Source organism: Drosophila persimilis, unplaced genomic scaffold (genome assembly GCF_003286085.1).
Source record: "Drosophila persimilis strain 14011-0111.01,24,50 unplaced genomic scaffold, DperRS2 tig00000124-arrow-pilon, whole genome shotgun sequence".
Lineage (NCBI taxonomy): Eukaryota > Metazoa > Arthropoda > Insecta > Diptera > Drosophilidae > Drosophila > Drosophila persimilis.
Genome location: NW_020825294.1, coordinates 7,361,666 through 7,383,068, shown reverse-complemented (window position 1 = coordinate 7,383,068; position 21,403 = coordinate 7,361,666). Strand labels below are relative to the sequence as shown.

At 42.0% G+C, this 21,403-nt stretch overlaps 1 protein-coding gene across 2 annotated transcripts in view; it reads right to left on the bottom strand.

Annotated features, from left to right (window-relative positions):
- LOC113565384 overlaps positions 1-21,403 on the bottom strand; it is a 107,995-nt gene that overhangs the window by 12,024 nt on the left and 74,568 nt on the right. Inside the window, exons 1-2 of one of the 2 annotated variants that reach the window (XR_003408572.1) lie at positions 20,212-20,277; positions 20,089-20,156 (exon numbers count right to left, since the gene is read on the bottom strand). Coding sequence is in view for 1 of the 2 variants with exons in the window: in XM_026987181.1 (XP_026842982.1) it covers positions 20,063-20,156 (94 nt within the window). In the remaining variant the exon portion in view is untranslated. Of the gene's footprint in view, positions 1-20,062; positions 20,157-20,211; positions 20,278-21,403 lie in introns of those variants that run through there. The other variant, XM_026987181.1, reaches the window with a different exon arrangement.

Below are 21,403 nucleotides of genomic sequence, written 5' to 3'. Positions count from 1 at the left end.
CAATTCAGCTAGTTTCCACGGGAAAGAAGACTACGATTGTGAATGAGAAGAACAAAAATAAGAAAGCGAATCTGAACAAATATGAAATTGACCATAAAACCAACACCCGAACCACAGTGTTGTAGAAATTTAGATAAGCGCGGAAAAGGAAAAACCAAATTTATATATGCTTCCCTTTTGAAGCACCCTTTCAGAGAATACTTTATTACGATTATGAGAAGAGGTTTGCCACCACGGAATAATGCCTGACAGACAATCTGACAGAAACTTGGAGCAGGAGCTTATTTTTCTAGACAATTTTCTACATTTAGATAGCTTTCAATGTAACTTGCTTTACAAAAACAATCGAAGCACTTGTGTGTACTCATTAGAAACAATGGATCTGTAAGGGTATCCAAAAGGCCATCCATATGGTCAAGTTTTTCCATTTCCTCATTTTCGTTTGATCCCCACCCCATCCTATGTTCAAGGACAAGCCGTAATTTGAAGGGCGGACTCGAGGGGTGACATTCCCTTTGCCATCACAATAATTGAAAGTAAAACTGATAATCTTTGACAGGCGAAAGTGTCCTTGACTGGCGACACCCCAAAAAGGTGGCCCGCCTGCTTTTGTTCGAGTCTCCAGTTATCTTTTGTTTTTCCCGCAGTTTAATGTTCCTCGGCATCCGTTAAACTCAAGCAGAACCGACAGCATTCATGTCATTTGAGTTTTTCCTACTGCTGCTACCGCTGTACAAGCAGCGGCAGCCTCAACAGAATTTAAGTTTATTATCAGCTTTATGCTAATCGATTTTGAGACTCTTGCAACAGCTGCTTCAGCAATGGAAGCTTGAAAATATCGTTTCTAAATATATCTTTTTAGGTAGTAAGAATAAATCCATTTAGCTTTTAAACCAGACTATTTTATCCATCAAAGCTGTCTTCTAGGTTAAGTTTTAAAATTCAAGGACAATTTCGCAAACGAGCTTCCCAACTTTCTCGAAACCCATTTTTTGTCAAGTCAAATATGTAAATGATGTTTGAAATGTGTAACATACGCGAGTTGTGGTCAGTTCTGTGCTAGTTTTTGTTTTGTCCGACACAACTGATTATGTAATTCAGATTGGCCGCAAATGTCGTGTCCCAATCATAAACCCTTGCGCAATGTGCCACATCCGCTTTAAGGTTGAAGCCAACCAACACACGTGATGGGGCGACCCAAATTGGGTAAATTTCAGTGAGATTTCGGCTGTCAGGGCAAATGAACGTGTAGCAGATCAAAGGAGCAGTGGCATCCATTGCCCACCTGCCCACCGCCCTTTGCTGCCGGCGTTGATTTCAAATCTTTGAGAGGGTCTGACAGCGCCTCCCGAAAAAAAACTGAAAAGACATGAGAAGCAACTCCAAAAACAGGGAAAACCCCAAAGAGTAGGGCAAACACGCAGGGAGCTAAAGGAAAATTTGATTTTATGCTTATTTACATTTGCCGGCAGCCAGCAGGTGGGCAGCCACCAGAACCATCGCAAAAGAGGTGTACGAGTATGGAATATAATATATTTATTGGAGCACATATTTATCCATACTTTAAAAGGAAAGCGCAAAAAACTTGGCAACTTTCCGCTAGCGGATATTGATATGGGTCAGCTCCATTTAAGCCAACTGTTGCTGGCTATATTCTGTGAAATTTATACGACTATGTACATTGAATATTTTTTCATTGTAAGCGTGCCAGCGCTGTCTGCTGCCAATATTGCTAGAAGCGTTGATCCATTAAAATATATGGTAATTGGAATACATTTTGAAAGCGATGTGTACAGTACCGAAAAACTCCTCAATTGTAGAAAACTATGGAAATCCAAAAATACTTTTTCTCATGAATTTCTGTTTACAATTTAATAAATTGTGTCTCATTATTCTAGAAACACTTCCTTTGTCACCAACAAATTTAGAAGATTCTATCGATCCAAGAATAACGAATGTTGAGTCATTTCGAAGGTCGCCTACACGGATGTCCTTTTTATCTTGCGCATGAAAATGTATACACTTTTATTGAGACAAGGCTAAAGTGGTCCCCATTGGATAATTAGGATGATAGTATGGCGTATGAGTAATTTATGCTAGGCAATTGATTTGTTGACAGGACCAAATGTACATATGTATATGTATATTCAAAGCTAGAGATAGATGGAGATACAAAGGGTTCCAAAGCACTCATAATCCTTGGGCTCAAAGTAAAAAGATGGAACAAAGGAGCCACAAATCCCCGGTAATCTGCATGTAATTGACATATGATTGGAGGAGCAGCATCTGGCTGGATGCCAAGTCCTCTCTACGTGCTGGCGGTCTAATCTGCCACCGTGGAGTGCCGTCGGGTGGAGGAGACATGAGATGAGCTCGTTGCGGCTCGGCGCGGTAACTAAAATCCAGATGAAAGCCAACACCTTGTCGCCAGGTGAGACCGCATCCACACAAAATACCGCCCACTCACGTGAGCCCCAAACGTGACACATTCTTGTGTACTTTCTGACGAGCCAGAAGTCCGCGAGGTCAGCGGGACAGGAAAATGGTTTCTCTAACTGAATTTTCACCTAGCTAAGCTACTATCAAGATATGCAGGTCGGAATAAGGATGGAATCTTGAGAAGGAATAGAAGGAATCTATTCAAGGCTTTGGTAGTTATGGAATTTTCTTATTGATTAGCTGGTATTCCGGAATGCCCATATAATTCTCACGTTCCAGGTTCCAGGCACAACAATGTTCGCATATACAGGAATACCCAACCAATCATTGGGCTCCCTGTATTCAATGTTGTACTTGTTTTTGCTTCTTCGGATGATGATGATGATGATGATAGAAGCCGCAGGCAGCTTGCCTTGTTTGTGTGGCACTGGCATTCAGGCCTTGGACGTGCTGTCTGGGCATTCAGTGCCGGCGTCAATAGTACAACAAGGGACAGGATCTGTTCCCCCCAGCGGCTGGCTTTCACGCCCCTGATGTGGCTCCTTCCCTTGCTGAAGTCACAGCTGCAGGGAATAATGCTAAGGCTTTGCTATCAGATGTTTGTATCATGTCAGAGGTGTCCAGTGCTGTATAGTGAAGACATTTTCCGTTGTGTCCTGGGCTACACTGTCCTTCCCTGCACTATTCTTTCCTATTATGTTTCCCCTTTTGTTGTTGTCTACTAAAGTCGAGTGCCTGTTATCACTATGTGACAGATATTAACACGTTAAAGTAAATTACAACTGTCTAAAAGAAATGTTTTAATAATAGAATTTTCATGATATCATGCCATTGACGTATTAGCTAGCCAATGCTGCACCATAAATCTTCGAATCCCATTGAGCCAAATGCATTAGGCTGCATAAATAACTGCTGATGCGAACATAATTCCAGTCATGGACATGCACTAAGTACTCTCACACACACTCGCACGTACCCTCGTACATTCGTGGTAGTATATATACGGTAAATCCGCCAAACACTTTTGGCATTTGCCTTCCTACCATCACATCCTCTGCCTTTTGAACGGGCCAGAATTTCCGCATAAAAGGAAAATGCAGCCCGCTGGCTGGTTGGTTGGGTGGCTGCCATTCAGTCTTCTTACTCGGCAGCGGAAGATGAAATTTTATTATTTTAGCTGGTTGTCATGTTACCCAGAGATAACAAATTCGTTTACGATAATTTCGGTGGCTTTGCAGCCGGCAGCCCATAACCCCCGAATACCATTCGACAGTCGGAATATCCTTTGTCCCACTACAGATCGTTAGTGCATTTTACGGGGCATTCGTACCATCGCAAACCCGGAAAACCTTAAATACACTTATTTATGTCTGGTCTTTAAGTTGTGGGGAAATTGGGGAGAATTTTGAGTCATCGACACTGAAATTTAAGCAGAAATGTCAATTTTGTCAATTGTTCACAAATTATGCAAACATTTCGCTGCCTTGCACGTAGTTCGGCCATAAAATTTCAGTCAATTTAATTTCCGGCATTTGTTTTACATACATATTTATGTCGGGGCACGTGCCTGCCTGTCTGTCTCTCTATTCGACACTCTCGGCTCTCATCTGCAGACAGTCGGGTGTAGAAAGAAACTAGGATACCACCAAGGGCGACCCTCTGACCGTATTCGAGGTTGTTGTTTGGGGTTTTTCAGTCATGTTTTGGTGGAGAAATTAAAGTAAACATGGGAAAGCCATGTTGGGAATTACAACGAAGAGGAAATGGGTATTTTTCGAGTCAGAATTACACTGAGATAAGTCAGGGCGGAACCAATTTGAGAAATTGTAATTCACAGAAACTCAAAATTGAGGATTAATTTTTCATCAAAGATCTTATCAGTTCTGTGCCTAAAATTGTTTATGCCAGATTTGCCAGCGATATGGGAATTAAATGTAACTAATACAGCCCTTGGAGCTTGGCCAGGGCAACTAGGAGAGGACCACCTGCAATGTCGGACAGCCAGAAGGTTGCCATAATTACGGCTTCGAAAATTATTGACGTGCTTTGGGCTTCGTTCCTCAGCTGCAATTTCAAATCTTCCTCTTTCAATTTCAGCCGTCAGTCTGAAACCATCAATTGGATCAATAAAATTTGATGGGGCTATGGTCCATAGTCGCATCATAAGTTGGAGTTCGCCATCCAAGCACAGTTGCATCCAAAGTACATCAAATGAAAAGAACTTAAATTCACATTAACTGGTTAGAGGAGAAGGCTAACGGAGTGTGAAAAGAAGTGCAGTAGCATCTAAAGATTGTCACGGCACATAGGCCAAGGACATATCTAAAAGCAGCAGCCAGCAACCCTTACACTTTGCCTCCTCTGAACCTCTGTGCACTTATTTACCCAGTCAACTGTTTTGGCAATCACTTTGGGTGGGAGTTGGGACGCTTAGTTCCCACTTTCCACCTCTCGACGCATTCATTCAAACACGGCTTGTTTTTGAATTTCCCTCATTGCGTATTCAGGCGTTTCATGACCTTTTCTCCCTTTTAGCCGAAGCCGAGGATACACGCACTGCTGAATGCACGAGGAGGAGCAGGGTGGCTGCGACGGGCCTACGCCCATGCCATGGCCTTTAACACTTTTGGTGGAGCCAGTTAACCTTACCGGAGTGGCCGCAATGTGGGTTAAATAATTGCACGTTCCAATTGGCTCTGCAGAGGAGGACGGTGCTGTGGATGCTTGGAAACTAGAACAGACAATAGACAATCCGAGGAACAGGACTGCTATTCAAATTTTGCCCCTTCCATTTCGTTTGTATTGTTAACAATAGAGTTGCAAGAAGGTGCAGCTGCCAGTGCAGCCAAGTTGCCTGCAAATATGATGCCTGCCTTGGCGTCCTCTGTTTTCTGATGAAAGCCAAAACACTCTTTTGTTGACGTGACCAACACGGTTGCCATAACTGACATCACAGCAACGGGCTTCAGAGTCTAAGAAGCTTAATCGATAGACAATCCCAATAAATATCCATTCCTTGGATGGTTTCATAGCTCCCTATCAGGACTTTTCCTTGCCACCATCCACTTTGAGGTTGAACGAAGCGTAAAACTTTTCTAATAAAATATTCCAGCAGCACAGAGGCACAGGCATAATCCATTTATATCAACTCGAAAAAGGCTTTATTAAATTGACAATACAAAATTGCTTTATTGGATTCGGAGTAAGTGAGAGGGACAGGAGGGAATTTACTTTACTTTGATGTAAATTGATGCCTAGTCAAACAAAATTTTCCAGCAAGTAATTCTATTGTGAATTCAGTGAAGCTCTTGAGAAGAGACAACAAAACTCATCCATTATACAAATGTATGCTTTGTTCAGGTCTTTGTCCACAAGAATAAGGTAAAGGTTAACTCTTAAGCAAAGGTAAAGGTAAATATTCTTTCTGCTTAAAATCTAAGATTCGGTACTCTATGACATATAAGTATTTTGAGGTAAATCGACTTAGGTCACGTCCACCAGACGTATACGTGCTGCCCCACTTGATCAATATTCAATCGACACGGTCAAGGGGAAAAACAAGAAATAAATTACCTACCATCACCACAAAGCTTTCAGCTCATTCCAGCTACTGTAGGTCGTCTGTCAGCGGGGCTAACATATATATTTGAAGATATAAACATCGACAATACCGTGCCGCACATTTATCTTAAGCGTGACCCATAAACAAATCTGGAGAGCAAACAAACATAATATATTATTGCAACAAAATTCGAAATTGATTGGTTAGGTGAAGTTGTAATTCGAAAATGTCTTTGGCCTATTGCTTTCATCTACATACATATAAGAACTATCGACCCTATTATAATATAATACTCGTGCAAATAGCAGTTATTTTTTTTAAAATTGTAATTAAACTAATTTACATAAGTTTCTACATTGCATTTGAGTTGTCCCATGTAATTCCCTTTGACAGTCTCCGGCTCATTTGCAGCTGGCTCAATGCGTTGCGCATACGCCCCGTTATGTAATCGTCTCACCGCAGCCAAGTGCCACGCCTAATGTATAGTCATACTAGTATTTATATGCGGTTCCGCACCTCCTGAAAAATTTGAGCTATTAGAGTCGCTGCTACTCTGCCGTTTGGCCCGCTTGCCTCTCTGCTTGTTGGCTGTTGGCTGGCTGATAGCTGTTGCAGAGTCTTAATCCCAGTTTCGCTCACATCACGTCCCCGTAATGTTTTCATAAATCAACGCCTGGTAGTGGGTGTACAATTTGGTCTACGAGTATTCATATGAGTGCCAGGACGTTGGAGGTATCAACTTTATGGCTTCAACTTAAAGCCGCGAAAATAGCATAGCTCGTTAGGTGGCAGCGGCTGCTGTTCCTGTTGGGTGAACCCTTTCCAGTTTCCAGGGACAGCATCGATGGCAGAACCTCCACCTGGATGGAGCGTTTGTTTCCGCTTTTATTACACGGCTCGCTTGGGCACGATTTATAGCTTGTTTCCTGTGCGTTTTAATCCTTTTGGCTTAGCAATTATGAGACTTTAGATGGAATCAATAAAATTAAGCATCTGCTGTATCCTCAGCTTGTGGTCACTTCCAGACCTCAATTCAATTCATGTTAACCTTCTCTAGTACCCCCAAAAACACACCTAAAATGAGTTGCCAAATAAGTGTTCAGGAGTTGGGTTGGAATTGTATCTCCAGGCAGCTTGCCATTCGTGCGGCCAAACCAAACATTCGCTGTGTGCGGACTCGTGTGTCAACTGGTTGGGAAGAAGCAGGACGACTTTTGTGGCTAGAACTTGGATTGAGCCTGATGGCAGCTGCAAGAAGTGAATATTTTCCTCATAGACTCGACTAGAAATTATCATTTTCATTGTGTTTAAAAAATGCTTCAAGGCTAACTCCCAGCGGTAGTTAAATTTCAGTGCGAAAAGTGCTGTCCTCGATTAGGAATTGGATAAGAGCCGAATAAAGGGATTTGCGGCTGCCTTTTTTCGACCCACTTTTAGTGGCAGCGAAAGAGAAAAACAAAGAGACAATTTGCATATTTAATTGGTAATCGTTTGTCTGTCGACATCTCGAGGGCTTTGAATAGTGGATACGGAATCTGGCGTTTAGTTGCAGATTGCGCAACAATTCTTTCGCCTGATTAGCAGAATATTTAATTTAATCCTTTGTGATTCGAGCAGGGAGAAATCGAGAAAACTATACAGAAGAAAGGAAAGAAAGCGTAACGATGGGCGAGGGACAGAGCTTCCAATAAAGAGCTGACTTTGATTAGCGCATAATCAGACGATGAGTCGAATCCAATGATTGATTAATCACATTCAATGCCTGTGATTGAGCCACGTTTTAATTGGAAATCCGCAGACAGGCAGCAGAAGTTTCTGAATTTGAATGGGGTCCTTCAACGTGATTTGGTTTGCTTTTTTTCGGCTTTCACTCGCACCACCTCGGGTGCCTGCACATATTCGTATTGTAATGAAAGCATAACAAAAACGGAACAGAAACAGAAATATAACCAGATCCAGAAACAGAAACAGATGAAAATCTCTGCATGGGAAATGTCTGCGAAATGGAAAGCATCCACAGCACCCTCCTGACCCTCCATCACATTGGGGATGGGGGTGTTGTAAAATAGTTTGTAGTTTCCGTTCACGTTTTTGACATGAATAAATTGGTAAATATAACCGAGATCAATATTGTCGCACTCGTGCTTATTCTTCAAGCGAAAATCGCAGACTTGGAATTGCAACTCGCGAAACCCATCAGCGGTAAAAACAAATAAATAAATAGACGAATACAAGGTATGTAAGTATAGTATGTACCGCAGAGGGGAGTACAAAGTCTGGTAAGAGCACGCATAATCAATGGCTTGAAAACAGCTGGAATTTTGGCCACACTCTGGGCCACATTTCTGCATCATTAAGTGGCAGCAGCATGGCGGGAATATGCTAATAGTCGAGCCCCAACACAGCAGGGGGATGCCATGTGAGATGTGGATGATATTTTGGGCACCATGAGCACCCAGAAGCCCCTACGTCCTTAATCTTCCTGCCTCTAATGTCTCTGGCTTTGCTCTTTTTCCTTTACTCTAAGCTGTATTAAAGGATCTATTCCATTCGGAATGCATTATGCCAAGGATTTCTCTTATACTTTAATAGCTGAGAAAAGATTTTATGTTACCGTAAGCGCCTTTGTTGAGCTGATTTTCATATTTATTTGGCGGTGGTACCCAAGAACATTCATCCGCTGGCTGCTTCGATAATTTCCAATGCAATCCGACAGACTGCATACACTCCTTAGAGATCAAAGGGGAAAAACAGGTCTGCCGGTGAACATCCGGAAAACGCAGAAAATGAGATGTGGTGTGCCTCGCGTAGTCCACATTTCCCTCTCTCTTTCTAGCTTAGGTGCTGCCGCAGAGCCACATGAGAGTGTTGATAGCCAGTATGGTCAGATTATTCCTACTTTATGCCCTCTTGTGGGAGAAATATTATGCAGCCACTGAGGGGGGCTCACTCCTCTGTGAATGTTAGAGTTTCTATGGGTATGGGTGTACAGTGTGTGGCCTGGCCCATGCTTACTGCCAGGCTTTTTTATTCCAGGTGTCAGTTGTATGTGTATGTCAGGTGTATCCACTATGGAATGGGGGAAATACTTGCTTAAAAATACTCGTAAAAGTAGCATATGCTAATTAAATATATATTGCATTTTTTCAAGGTTAAATTACATTTTTGAACATTGGTTGATTGAGTGTACAAGGTGTGATCATAATAATGTCTATTTAAGCAGAATACACCTTTAATACCTTTCTAATACCTTTAAGGAGTTGTTGCTCCACTGACTGACTATTCAGAAGAAGGCCATATGTAGACGCCCACTAAATGACCCTTGATCTCCAAGGGGAAAATTAAAGGGTAAATGTGTGCTTTCGAAGAAAATTAAAATTAAAACAAAATATGTTCTTTCATTTACTTTACAATTTTCCATGAAAATAACAATAAATAGTTATTACAAAAGAACAGGGGAATGTCCTGCCAGTCATATTAACAAAGGACAAAAAAAAAACACAGGCCACAAATCGGTCTTTGATGTAACAGAGCTTCTTCTGCGAACAATTTCAAACAAAACTCCGCCATTGGTATTAATATTTCGAATGCCAATAAATGAATTGAAGTCCAATAAAGCCCTGCCTTTACACACTCCCGCTCGGTGGTTGACGGCAATTGGCACGGACCCAGTGCTCGATTCATTAGCGGACGGGTGCGGAGTCCAGCTGCGATAGCCGTTGTTATGGTTTTTATTTTTTCAATTATTTGCTCTGCTTCCCCAGCAATGAGCCATCGACAGATTCCAATGAATTGCGCCACAGAGCAAGCGAAATAAGGAAAAAAACCAGGCCTCCGACCGACAATTCAAATAAAGAAATTGCCATATCCTCATCCCAGGGTCCAATCGAAAAATGTAAATTTCCATAATGCCCCCCGCTCTGGCATTCACTTTTCTCTTTGGCTTCATCGCCATGACAATCTATTGTTAACTTCTGTTCTGCGTACGGCTTAAAACATTCTACACATGCAAAGTGCTGTAGTATCCCTGTAGGACACGTTTATTCATGTAGCTTCAGGATGCTCGTGGAATTATCCGTGTGGCTTTAACTAAATTGAAATTGCCCCAAGCCTCTCTCTTTAAGTGCACTTTGGTGTTTCATGAGAACATTTTGCCAAAATATATAAGTACAAATTCTGAAAATTTGTCCCTTGTTTGTAAAAAACCTTTTTGCTTAGTTACTTTCTCCATAACATACTTCGGTGCTCATAGTTCGCTGATGGCTTGGGAAAACTCCATCTTTGTAGAGTGGTTTCTAAATGTGCAATGAAATGAAAGGGTTTTCTGTCTGAATTTGAAATTTCTTTGGTTCATAAATATTTCAACAATTCACTTTATTTACTGCAAGACGTTGAGGCATGGAAAGAAGCCCTCAGACATGAATGGAGCCATCGAAAGGACTATCTTCCAGACAGTTGAGATAGGTCTGCTTCCTGCTCATGTTTGGCTACAGCACACATAAAATAGTTGTGTTCCCGGGAATTCTCGTGCAGCAACAGACACGTGTCATTTCAACTTTCCAGATGACTTCACCGTTGAATCCCTACTCGAGGAGACATAAAGGACCAAACATAAATGCATTATGATTTAGAAGTTGTTGGCTTTAGCCGTAAGGCTTCAAAGATAAAGATACATTTAAGGTACAGGATGTACCTCCCAAAATGTAGAATAAAGATTAAACAAAAGGCAAAAAGTCTGTCCAGTTTCATGACTACCACGAATCACACACTGTGTACACGACAAAATCAAATCTAATTTCTAGTACCAATTGAAAATGAATTTGTGACAAATTATACGCCGTAAAATGGTGGATAATTGTTTGGCTGTCATCCAAATTAGAAGGATCGCTTGAAAATGTGTCCGCGGCTAAACAAAAACAAATTGTCATGGCACTAGAGCCCACAATTTGCAATTTTAATTAAAACCAAACGATTTAGTGTACGAAAACAACTATTCCACATAGGCCCATTACTAATCTACGCCTCCCACACAGGTCGTCCGTTTTGGTTTCCAAAATTTCGCAATATTTCTTTCAACACAGCAGTCTGTAGCAGGGTCAGCATGTGACCTCATTGGTCAGAACTCTCAATTAGTTGGTCTGCTGGCTGTGGTTGTTCTTGTTGTGTATCGGTTTTGTGGGCTTTGTGGTGCAATGTGGTTTCATTAGTTGTTGAGTTAGTGAGTGGTTCCGTCTGCCGCCTGTCGTCTGCTCCACGTATATTTGTATCCTCTGGTGTCAACATTTTGTCTCTCAGTTTCGCTGTTATTAATCCTTTGACTAAGGATGACGAATGATTCTTGAATGGTTGTAGCCATCTTTATATCATCCCAAAATTGGTGAGCTTTAAGTACCAACCATTACCTATTAGTTCTGCAGGTTGGAGTGGTAGATGAACTACACCCATATTCTATTTAAATCCTTTATCTCTTTGTAGTATCCAACTTCCTTGTCTTATTTTCTACCCAGTTTACAAACTTGCATCCCCTATCTCTGGGTTATTGTTGCATTTTCCTTCCAGTCTAATGGCGGCAAAAAGAACTAAGAAAGTGCGAAAAACGTCGATGAATTCGATTTGAAAAGTGTTGGGATCAGTACAAAACAAGAGTGCCAGCTCGTTTTCAAACGCGTGTCCTTTCTCCTCGCACTAGTATTCGTACTCGTTTTGTGTTCATTTGATTTTCGCCAACTGTCGATGTCTGCGGGTGTACGCGATGGAATATTGGCACAGTAGCCAAAAAGGGGCAGCAGTAAGGGCTACTGTTTTTCGCCTCGTTGCTGAAGGACACAGGCCCGATGATGGCAGTTTCCATGTATTCAGGGAATGCCTTTTGTGGTGAGTTTTTCACTTTGAAATCTCTCGTTTTTTTTTGGGTGGGATAACAACCCTGACCATTGGGCAGCTGTCAAACAACTTGGAAAGAGATAACTGTTGAATGTGGGGCAATTAGTGAGCTATCGCCACACCTGAGAGCCGGCCAATTAGCGCTGTTTATGATCACGGAATCAACAAACCTGTGGACGCCATTGGAACACGCGCTGGATACCACAGGAGGCTACAGAACACCCTCGAGACGGCCAAACAATATGTGAATGGGTAATTGACATTTTAATAAGTGCCACTTGAAAGGGTGCAGGCGCCACGTGCCTCCTGTCGCACACCGCTTACTCGTACTCGGATTCATCCACCGTTCGTCATATCGCCCAAGCCTCAGTCCAAGAGAAAAGCCTGGCAGTCGGAGAATATGGGTATAAATCCCCCCATATGGACGCAAAGGTGTACAACCACAATTTTATATCTTGGCATTGTCAGCTGGCGTTGCTGGCAAATGAAATTAAGTTGATGCAATATAAAGGCTGGGTATACGTATACGCATTGTTGCACTGACTCACTTCGCGTATGCGTATACGTAATTTAATAATATAAATGTTGATTCTCTGCTGACAATGCTACGGCGAAGAGCTCATCTCCTGCTTTTGACTGTCCTTCCAGATGGAGGTGTCTCCCGAAGAGAAGCCTTTAAAAATGTATACCGCTTAGCAGAGGGACAGGTCCGTCAACTTTGAGTGACTGACAGTGGCAGTGGCAGTGAGTCAGGGACTTTCCCCAGTTGACGATGTGTGCAGAAGATCTTGGGAAGATTAAAGACAAGCAAACCTTCAAATAAATCTGCATTGAATCAGTTTTATTGATAGTTTACAAAAGCTCGTAATGCAATCAGTTTTGCATAGCCTTAAACTTGTTAAAATTATAAACCCAAATGCTTGGCATACATTAAAACAGAACTAAAAGGCAACTTAATACCAACATCATAGAACAATAACCATGATAGAACTTTATTTCAAGTCCACAAATACAATAACTCTACTTTTACAATCAGAAGTGAATTTCCATCTACCAATATTTGCAAAATTTCCATAAACATCATTGCATTTTCATTTTAATTAGCCCCAAAACAAATACAAATTTTTGTTGGCAGACCGTGAACGTGAAATTTGTTTGCCAAGTGCCATGCAACGAAAACAACATCATTTTATTAGCAGAGAAACACGCAAGTAATAAGCGACATGGTTCTATTTATTCTGACACATTTCCTCAAGTTTGAGCTCATCGATATGGAATGTGTTTGGCAGAGAATCAAAACATATTTGTGCTGCAAACCTGAGCAAGAAGACAGATATTCCGGTTTTGAAAGCACAGATATAGATAACTATGAGTGTTCCCATTCATATACAGAGTCCTCGTCGCACTTCAGTAAACTCCTATGGAAACCATCATTTGTTGCTTGCACGGTGGCTCTGAGTAGATTCCAAGTAGGCTCTGGGAATTAATTGGATATCTTTGATAATTTACTTGTATAAGGCATACGAGCAGGCAGCACACGGCAGTCATCGTACGGCCTGGAAAGAGAGCACAGCATTGTCCTACTGCATCATGGAAATCATGGAGGAGGAAATAAACCAGGAACAGGACAAGCCTGTGAACAAACAGAAACACGGCCTAACAGGGGATTGCATAAACATTGTTTTAGCTCGAAGTACATTTGTTTGCCATACGAATACCAGTGGGTGCTCCAGGGCAAAGCACAGAGGCCTGACACGGTATCGAATTTATTTATTTCTTTCGGAAAACTCGAGGGAAACAGACCTTTCGAACGTTCCAGCTCGGCGTAGCTGCAGTCAAAAAAATGTATTAAAATGCAATTGAACTTTTCCAGAGACGCAGGGCGAGTGGAAGTTGAATTCGAATTTCAATTACTTTAATGCCACCAGGGGAAAAGGGGCCGTCGTATTAAAGTCCGCTCTTATCCCTAACCCCACAGTATTCGCCAAAACTTGTCACGTTTCGTTGCGGACAGATTGAATGATGATTCTGTGGCCATTTGGATGGAATTTTCGTGGCTGGCCAATTGCTCTTTTATAACTTTACCGGGTTGGTTTAATGACTTTGAAATTCTTAGACAACCAGCCAACCAGTCTGCCTGAGATGGAGGGAAAATAATACGTGGCAAGGATGCCGTAGTGTTCTGGAAACTACCGCTACAGACACGTGTTCTGTTATTGTTCTCCCCACAATGATCTCAATTTACGCGATGGTGACCTTTTCAATACTTTTGTATCATCTGCTTGATTGCAACAGAGTTTCCTTAACTTTTCTCCATTCAGAGTTCAGTATTACTCAACGGCATTCACACACCGAAGAGACCACGCAAGATGTGGCAAGGTGATAGATAGCGGCACTCGCGCCCGGATGTGGAAAAGCTTTTGGTGCGCCCAAATTACATGCATTGAGGCTGAATCTTCATTAGAGCTCCATCTCCCCGATGTGTCGAGTATAACGCATACGCAGTGTGTTGCACACTCCAGTAAAAACCCATCAAATCATAATTGAGGCGCACAGACTGTCCATCAATAAAGTGAGATTGAGTAGGCAACGATGAAATCCAACCGACAGACACACCTTTATGCCTGCAAGCAGATAGTACGAGTAATCGAGAAGCTTAGCAACAAAAATATAGATAAATATAGATATATGTATGTATATACACATGGTTCTACTATGAGCTCCACTAAATGGTTTGTCCCATAGAAAAAGGGCAACAATTTTGACCCAACAAAGGATTCCATTTACAGAAGATATATATTCTGACGGTAGTTATTAAGAACATGTTTAAGGTAATCTTATTACACATCCCGTCATTTTGACTACAAATAAGTTATTTGAAATAACAATTATATTATTATTAATATTAAATTAAATTTTATTAATATTATTATTAACGACCAGCAGAAAAGAGGCCAAGGCCAGGCAGGGTCTTGGATATATATTATCTTTTTGTCATGGTTATTGGTAATATTGGTTTAAAGACAGAGACAGAGAGCTTGAATTCATAGGCATAGCCATTCCAGACAGGCGCTCCTGTTTTAGCTCGATTTGTGTAATAGAAAAGAACAAAATTTAAATACTCCCCAAACTGTAAATTAGAACAAATCAGTATGAGACACTTGTTGGCACTGCTATCTGTCAGGAGAACGGACTTTTATTATGGAGTATTTAAGGAAAATATAAAAAACCGCCTAAAAAGAAATGAAAGCGTACTAAATTAATATTGTTTTCCGCAAATCTCAAGCCGGTGATATATTATACTTAACATTTCATTGCCTTGTGGCCTGAGGAAAGCCAATCAAATTAATGCCAGACTCTGAAAAATTGGTTTTCTCATTTGATTAATAGCCTCGGAACAATGCCTAGCCGTAGAAGCAGAGCCCCATGCCCCGCCGAACCGAGGACTTTTCTCAAAAGTGCTCATAAAAGTCTTGGTCTTAGGCTTAGTCCTGTGGTGGTGGCATAATTTGGGGCTACCAACGAGTTGCGTGGAATGAGAGTGCCGCACATTGATTAGACAGAGGCAATTAGAAATTCCCATTAATATACTCGAAAAGGGTCGAGGCTTACGATCAAATCTAACTTTAAATTGCCAGTAGCACAGAATCTTAAAGACCACAGCCAGATGATGAAGATTAAGTTGAGGTCGGACGACCTCCTGTCCTGCGTCTGGCTTTTGTGATTCGGCTTGGCTTTTTTTCGAGCTGGTTCTCCTGTGGGTTTCATAGGAACACGACACTTTACGTGACTTCCTTAACATAAACAGTTTGTTTGTTGGTCCTCTCTGAAATTCAGCTCAAATACTGTATCTCTCCATCTTCTAGAATGAGTGCGATGTGGAGGAGTCATGGGGAATGTTTTGTTTAGTTTATGACACAGCGCACAGGACAACAGCTGACTTCCTGTCCGCTAATGCCGGAGACAACTGAACAATGCCGGAGTTCGGCAAAAAACGAATGAGACCGTTGACAGCTGACGGCCCAAGGACAGGGCCGTCTGTGACTTTGCCGCCTAACAAGCTGATAAACTTTGGGAATATGTTTCCCCCACTTGGGCACTTCTTACTTGGCTCCGGTCTGAGGTAGGTGGTTGGGTATTGATATTCATAGTACTCGCACTCAGTCACATAAAACGCTTAAAGCGGAATGTTCGCCGAATGTTGCTGCCGAGCTTGCGACTTATTCTCCCTTGAAGTTATTTGTGCCAATTCCGGCTGGAAGCTTCCGCATTAAGATAACGTAACAACGAGCCAGGCCAGAGAACGCTAGTATCTTTTGTGCATCCTTTGTCCTCAAGTACAAGTTCCACTTAGCATTCCCTTTTTGGCTGCTGCAATGGCCGACCAGCACACAGGGCGAAACGCCAATGGCAGATCCTCTTGTCTATAAATGTAGCCACGTTAGAAGGACTCTCGTTCTTTTAGTTTTTCCCCGCCCTGACCCGCAGCCATCGTTGTATTTGCTACTAGAACTAACGTCATAATCAAAGTGCCTAAACCTTGAACCAGTCGCGCCATAAAAGTAAATGTCCCAAGGAACAATAAAGAAGCACAAAACCAAAGCCCAACATACATATATGCCTATTCGAGAGGAATTGTTTAACTGTGTGATATGCCGCAGCTTGTGTGCTCATAAAAAGAGTATAAACATTTTGATGACTTTTGCCCCTTTTTGCGGGGATCCATCCAGCCCTATTAGAGGGCTCTCCAATTGTTGCAAATTAGATGTACTTCAAAAACGAGCGGCCTAATGGGAATAATTTAATGGGCTTTTATTCCATAACAAGATTATTTATTTCCGCAGAGATCGCTCTTATTTAAGACTTGAAAATGCCGCTCGCCAGCAGCTCAACAAGTAATCTACTCCATGAAAGAAATATTTATCTTTTCATGGGAAATTTTAAACGGCCCCCAGCAATTGTCTATCATCAACTTTTCTTTCAAGGAACGGTTGGGGGCATTAAGAGTTTCGTTCAGGTTTGCAGCTTATATACGAGCTGAATACCCATTTAATAGAGTTATAGCGAGTAGTACGCATTTCTTAAAGTAGACCTATAAAGACGAAGGCAACGAGCCGAAAGACGAGTCTGAAGCTGAAGAACCTGTGAAGGACAGAAGGTACATCAGAATGTCCATCAGAACTAACAGAAAAAAATACGCTGATATGAAGGGATTCTAGTCCAAGTGCAATTAACGTATCCATCAATTATGTCACCATCAAGACAGGAATGCAATTTGATAATGGACTAGTTAATCTGCTTGAAACTGGTTTCACACCCCAAGCTGCCCCGGCGGCCTTAGGGACAATGCGTAACATTGGCAACTGGCTGAGGCTGAAGAGGAGTAGAGAGGCCCCGGGTACTTGGGCCCTTGACGAATGCTTCCTCTGTGCAAATGCACGCCCGATGGCCGATAATCATACGCACTGTAGCAGCATGCTGCGAGTACATGTACATATGTGTGTGATCTATAATCTTTACATTACCAGGCGAATGCAGGAGCTGCCAACTGAGAATCCAGCTCAGACGAATGTTTAACATGCATAAAGCTGTCGGTTTCGGGGATATTTAAAGACCATCAAAATGAATACGAAAGTGGAGACTTAAAATGAAGGCAACATAAGTAAAGTCGGGCATATCTCAGGACCGCCAGACGCTCAAAGTTGCAAGCCGCATGCCACGGAGCCCCCGAATAAAGTGAGCAAAAAGGGTGGTTCATAAAGACAAATTGCATAAAGGATAAGGGCAGCGAAGGAACAAACTGCAGCAAAGGATGCCTGTCTCCCGATACGAGTATGATTGGCACTACATATATGTATCTCTCCCTCCCTCTGTGTGTCTGTGGCTGTCTCTCTCAGTGCCTCTATGTCTGTGTGCCAGGGAAAAAAGGCAAAAACGCTGAAAACGTGTCGGGATCCTTGGTAAGCCCAGGCCTCTGCTCTGTTGCGGCTGCTGTTGCTGTTGCTCCTGCCATCAATGTTGGTATCCGCAGTAATTGACATTTGATTAACGCATAGCTCAGCTTTCCAGTGAGACAAAAGCGCAGAGGGCAACATTAATCACATCGAACATGAAATCATTTTCTTTATGCTGACCACATAAAGACTGATTTCCTTGCATAGAGTGCTGCTCACTAATTAAGAAACATCACAAGGCATTCTTGACTCCTGATAGCGCTATGGCCAAAAAATACAGAGAACGTCAGTCGTAGCCCTAACAAAAAGTTAAACAAAAAAGTTTAAAAAAAAGCTTGAAAAAAATTCCTCCTCTAGAAGACTTTGTTTTCTTCAAGAACTAACATGAAAGGTGTTCCTTTACATCACCTTTAAGTTTACCCATTCAGTCCTCTTTTTTCTTTCGTTACTATATTTTTGCATATGGAAACTTTTGCTCTTGAACTGTTTTGCCTGAAAAAAGGGCGACAAAAAATTTGTAACTATTATTTATAGTTCAACAGAATGTCTGAGGGTGTAGCACGACGTTTTTTGCTTATCTGCTGGTCGTCGGTTGTGGTTGTAATAACAAACAACACCGCCCGGAAGCGCCAGTGGGTCGCTCGGCCATTCAGCCAAAAAATGAGAGCACTTTTTTAAAAGCGGAAACGTTTGTTTACTCTGACTCGACCGGAACCAGAGCCGGAAGGGCCAACGCAAACGCAAACGCCAATGCCAAACCCATCCGTGGACATTGCATTTGCAGGAATTGTCTGTCCTTTTTGGCGAAAGTGTCTTTGGGTCCTAACTTCCTATCCCTGAAACAGTCTCTGTACCTGCTACGATGCCAAAAATCAACGTGGCCTTGTCCCAAACTGCGGTATCACGCCTTCTCCTCTGTGATGTCCTTGCTGCTTTTTGTCCCCTTTTGTCGATTGCATCGAAGGTCGATATTTAATTAAAACTTGCAATTAGTAAATGGGAGTTTTTCTTCTCTTGTGCCATCTGACAAAAAGTTCTGATACATGGCATGGAACGGCTTTGGTGATATAAATCAATGGAAACCCCATTAAAGGTTATCCAAGGAGCGTTTGCACGGGTCTCCAAATTCGTGGATGACCACACTTACATATGTCTAAAAAAATAGGTATTTAATATTTATAGATTTCAATCCAGGAATTAAAAAAAAATATTTGTGAAAATAAAATTGAAGGAAAATACAAGAGGTTGAATATGTAAGAAAATAAGTGTATAAAAGGACACAACGAAGACAATGTAAATCTAACAGTATCTCAAATATCCATCAGCATACGAATATGTGAATATATTGCCGTGCCACTTGCAACTGCAACTGTGCGACGTGCACAAACGGAAGCAAACAATGGAATGGCAAAATAAAGCAAAAAATAAGTATAAACCAGAATAGATTTCTGTCAGATAGATATTGCAACAGACAGACAGATTGATTTTGTTGAGAAAAGGAAAAGCAGATAATTACTGCACGGAAGAACAAGGGTCATTTGAGAGTTCTTCAAATTGTTGATGGGTTACAATGCAAACAGAGTACTCCCTATGAGACTCAACTAATGACAAGAAGGAAAACTGACTCTCATCAAGGGACTCACACTGGCTGGGCCAGTGTATTGTATTGTATTGACAGCTCTTTTGGAATTTAAAAGCTTTGCACGTCCCTTTTCCGCAACCACTGTGGGCGCGTTTTCCGAACCCGAAACCTACTGCAAATCTGCTTGACTTTCACTTTTTCAGCCAACTGAATGCCTTCAAAGGGTCTCAGTTTCATTTAACCACTTCCATTAAGATAACATACAAAACTTTTTTGTGGCCAGTCACAGTTCGGTTGGTTGTAAACTGGCATGGAACCCAAAGAGCTTGATGTGTGACGTTGCGATCTGCATTGATTAAATTTAAAGAATAAAGTCGCAAAGGTTGAGATCATTTCTGTCGATCCGGTACTTGACAGCTGTCGGTTTGGCCACGAAGTAATCAATTTGTCATAAGAAGCCAAGTCAGGAGTGTTTGACCATTTGGACCGATGAAAACAGTCTCGCATTTGGCGCGTGCTATTGCCGCACTAAGCCAAACCCCGATTTCAATGGCCTTCGAGGCTGTGTTTAAAACTAAAATGTAATTTGTATTTATATTGTATCCAGGAGTTTGGTCAACACAGACACACACTCACACTCACCTGAGCGATTATCAGAGAAGTTTAAACGATTGACGAATGCCGTTGCGTCACGACCATGAGCTCCAAGTTTTCCGGTTATAATTCTGTACTCCGCCTGGAAAATAGAAGGAAAGATGTTTAGTGCAGGTTACAGACGCACTGGCACGTACTGTGTATGAAATCCGGCCTTGCAGACATCCCGCCCGGCTGCAGGGGCAAAATCAGTGCGTTCCGCGCGGGATATCCAAAAATATTCACATTGATAGCGAAAGAAAAACAATTTTCACACAACTTTTCTGCTTTCTGCTTTCTGTTTTCGACTGGAGCTTCCCGCCTAGCAGCTGATCACAGAGACAGGTGATCGCGCAGAGTTGCTTCACTGACAGTGCTGCCGGACAGCCTAAAAATGACCTAAGGTTGCCAGACTGTTGGAGTTCGGTTACCCGAGTAGGAGTTGAGCGCCAACGGAAATTTGAAATTTAAATCAAGAAGGAGAGGCAGAAACTGTTCACCCACAAGCATCGGGGTCGGCTAGTCCTGATCGACACTCAACCCGAATCACTGCAGGGCCGCCCTGAGGCTCTGGGCTGCCAATCCTCAGCGAACCAATCCTCAAATGGGCCAAGGACTGCACTGGCGAAGCGGGCCATTGGAGGCGTGAGGGCACTGGGCGACTTCAACGCCTGGGATAAGAACTGGGGGTCCTCCCGAACCAACGCCAGAAGTCGTACGGTCCTGGAGGCTTTTGTCTCTCTCGACGTCGTCCTGCTGAACGAAGGGTCACAACAGACACTCAACATGGTTGGTGCTGGTCATCTGGGAGTCATCGATCTCAGCAACGCCAGCAGCGCGCTGATTTTTGTAATCATAAGTTATTAGTTCTCGTCGTCTTGATAAGTGTGATTTTAATTAGTTGAACGTTTCTATAGAGCACTCTTAAATGGATAATAATATCCTGTTTAAGTTCGATTATGAATTCAATAAACGTTCACATTTTTGTATTGGCATAGTTTCTACATTGTTTTCCCAGTAAAAGCACGACAGAATAAATACGGGACTTGGCATTCTGCATAATAAACAATTGACAACCAAAAATATGTACTGATTTTCTATATTGGAAAAATATTTGTGAGAGTAAAATGTAAATAAAATTGGCCACTGAAGATTTGATATCCTTTCGAGGTTGAATATGTATGAATAAAAGTGTAAATAGCGACAAAACCTTTCATAGTCCCACCGCCTTTATGTTATTTTATTGTTATGTTGTCCCATATTATTTGTAAAAGTATATTTTACTTCGATTCTTCCGTAATTGGAGGGCGTGTTTATAAGGTCTGCTGATCAGATTCCTTGCTCTCTTTT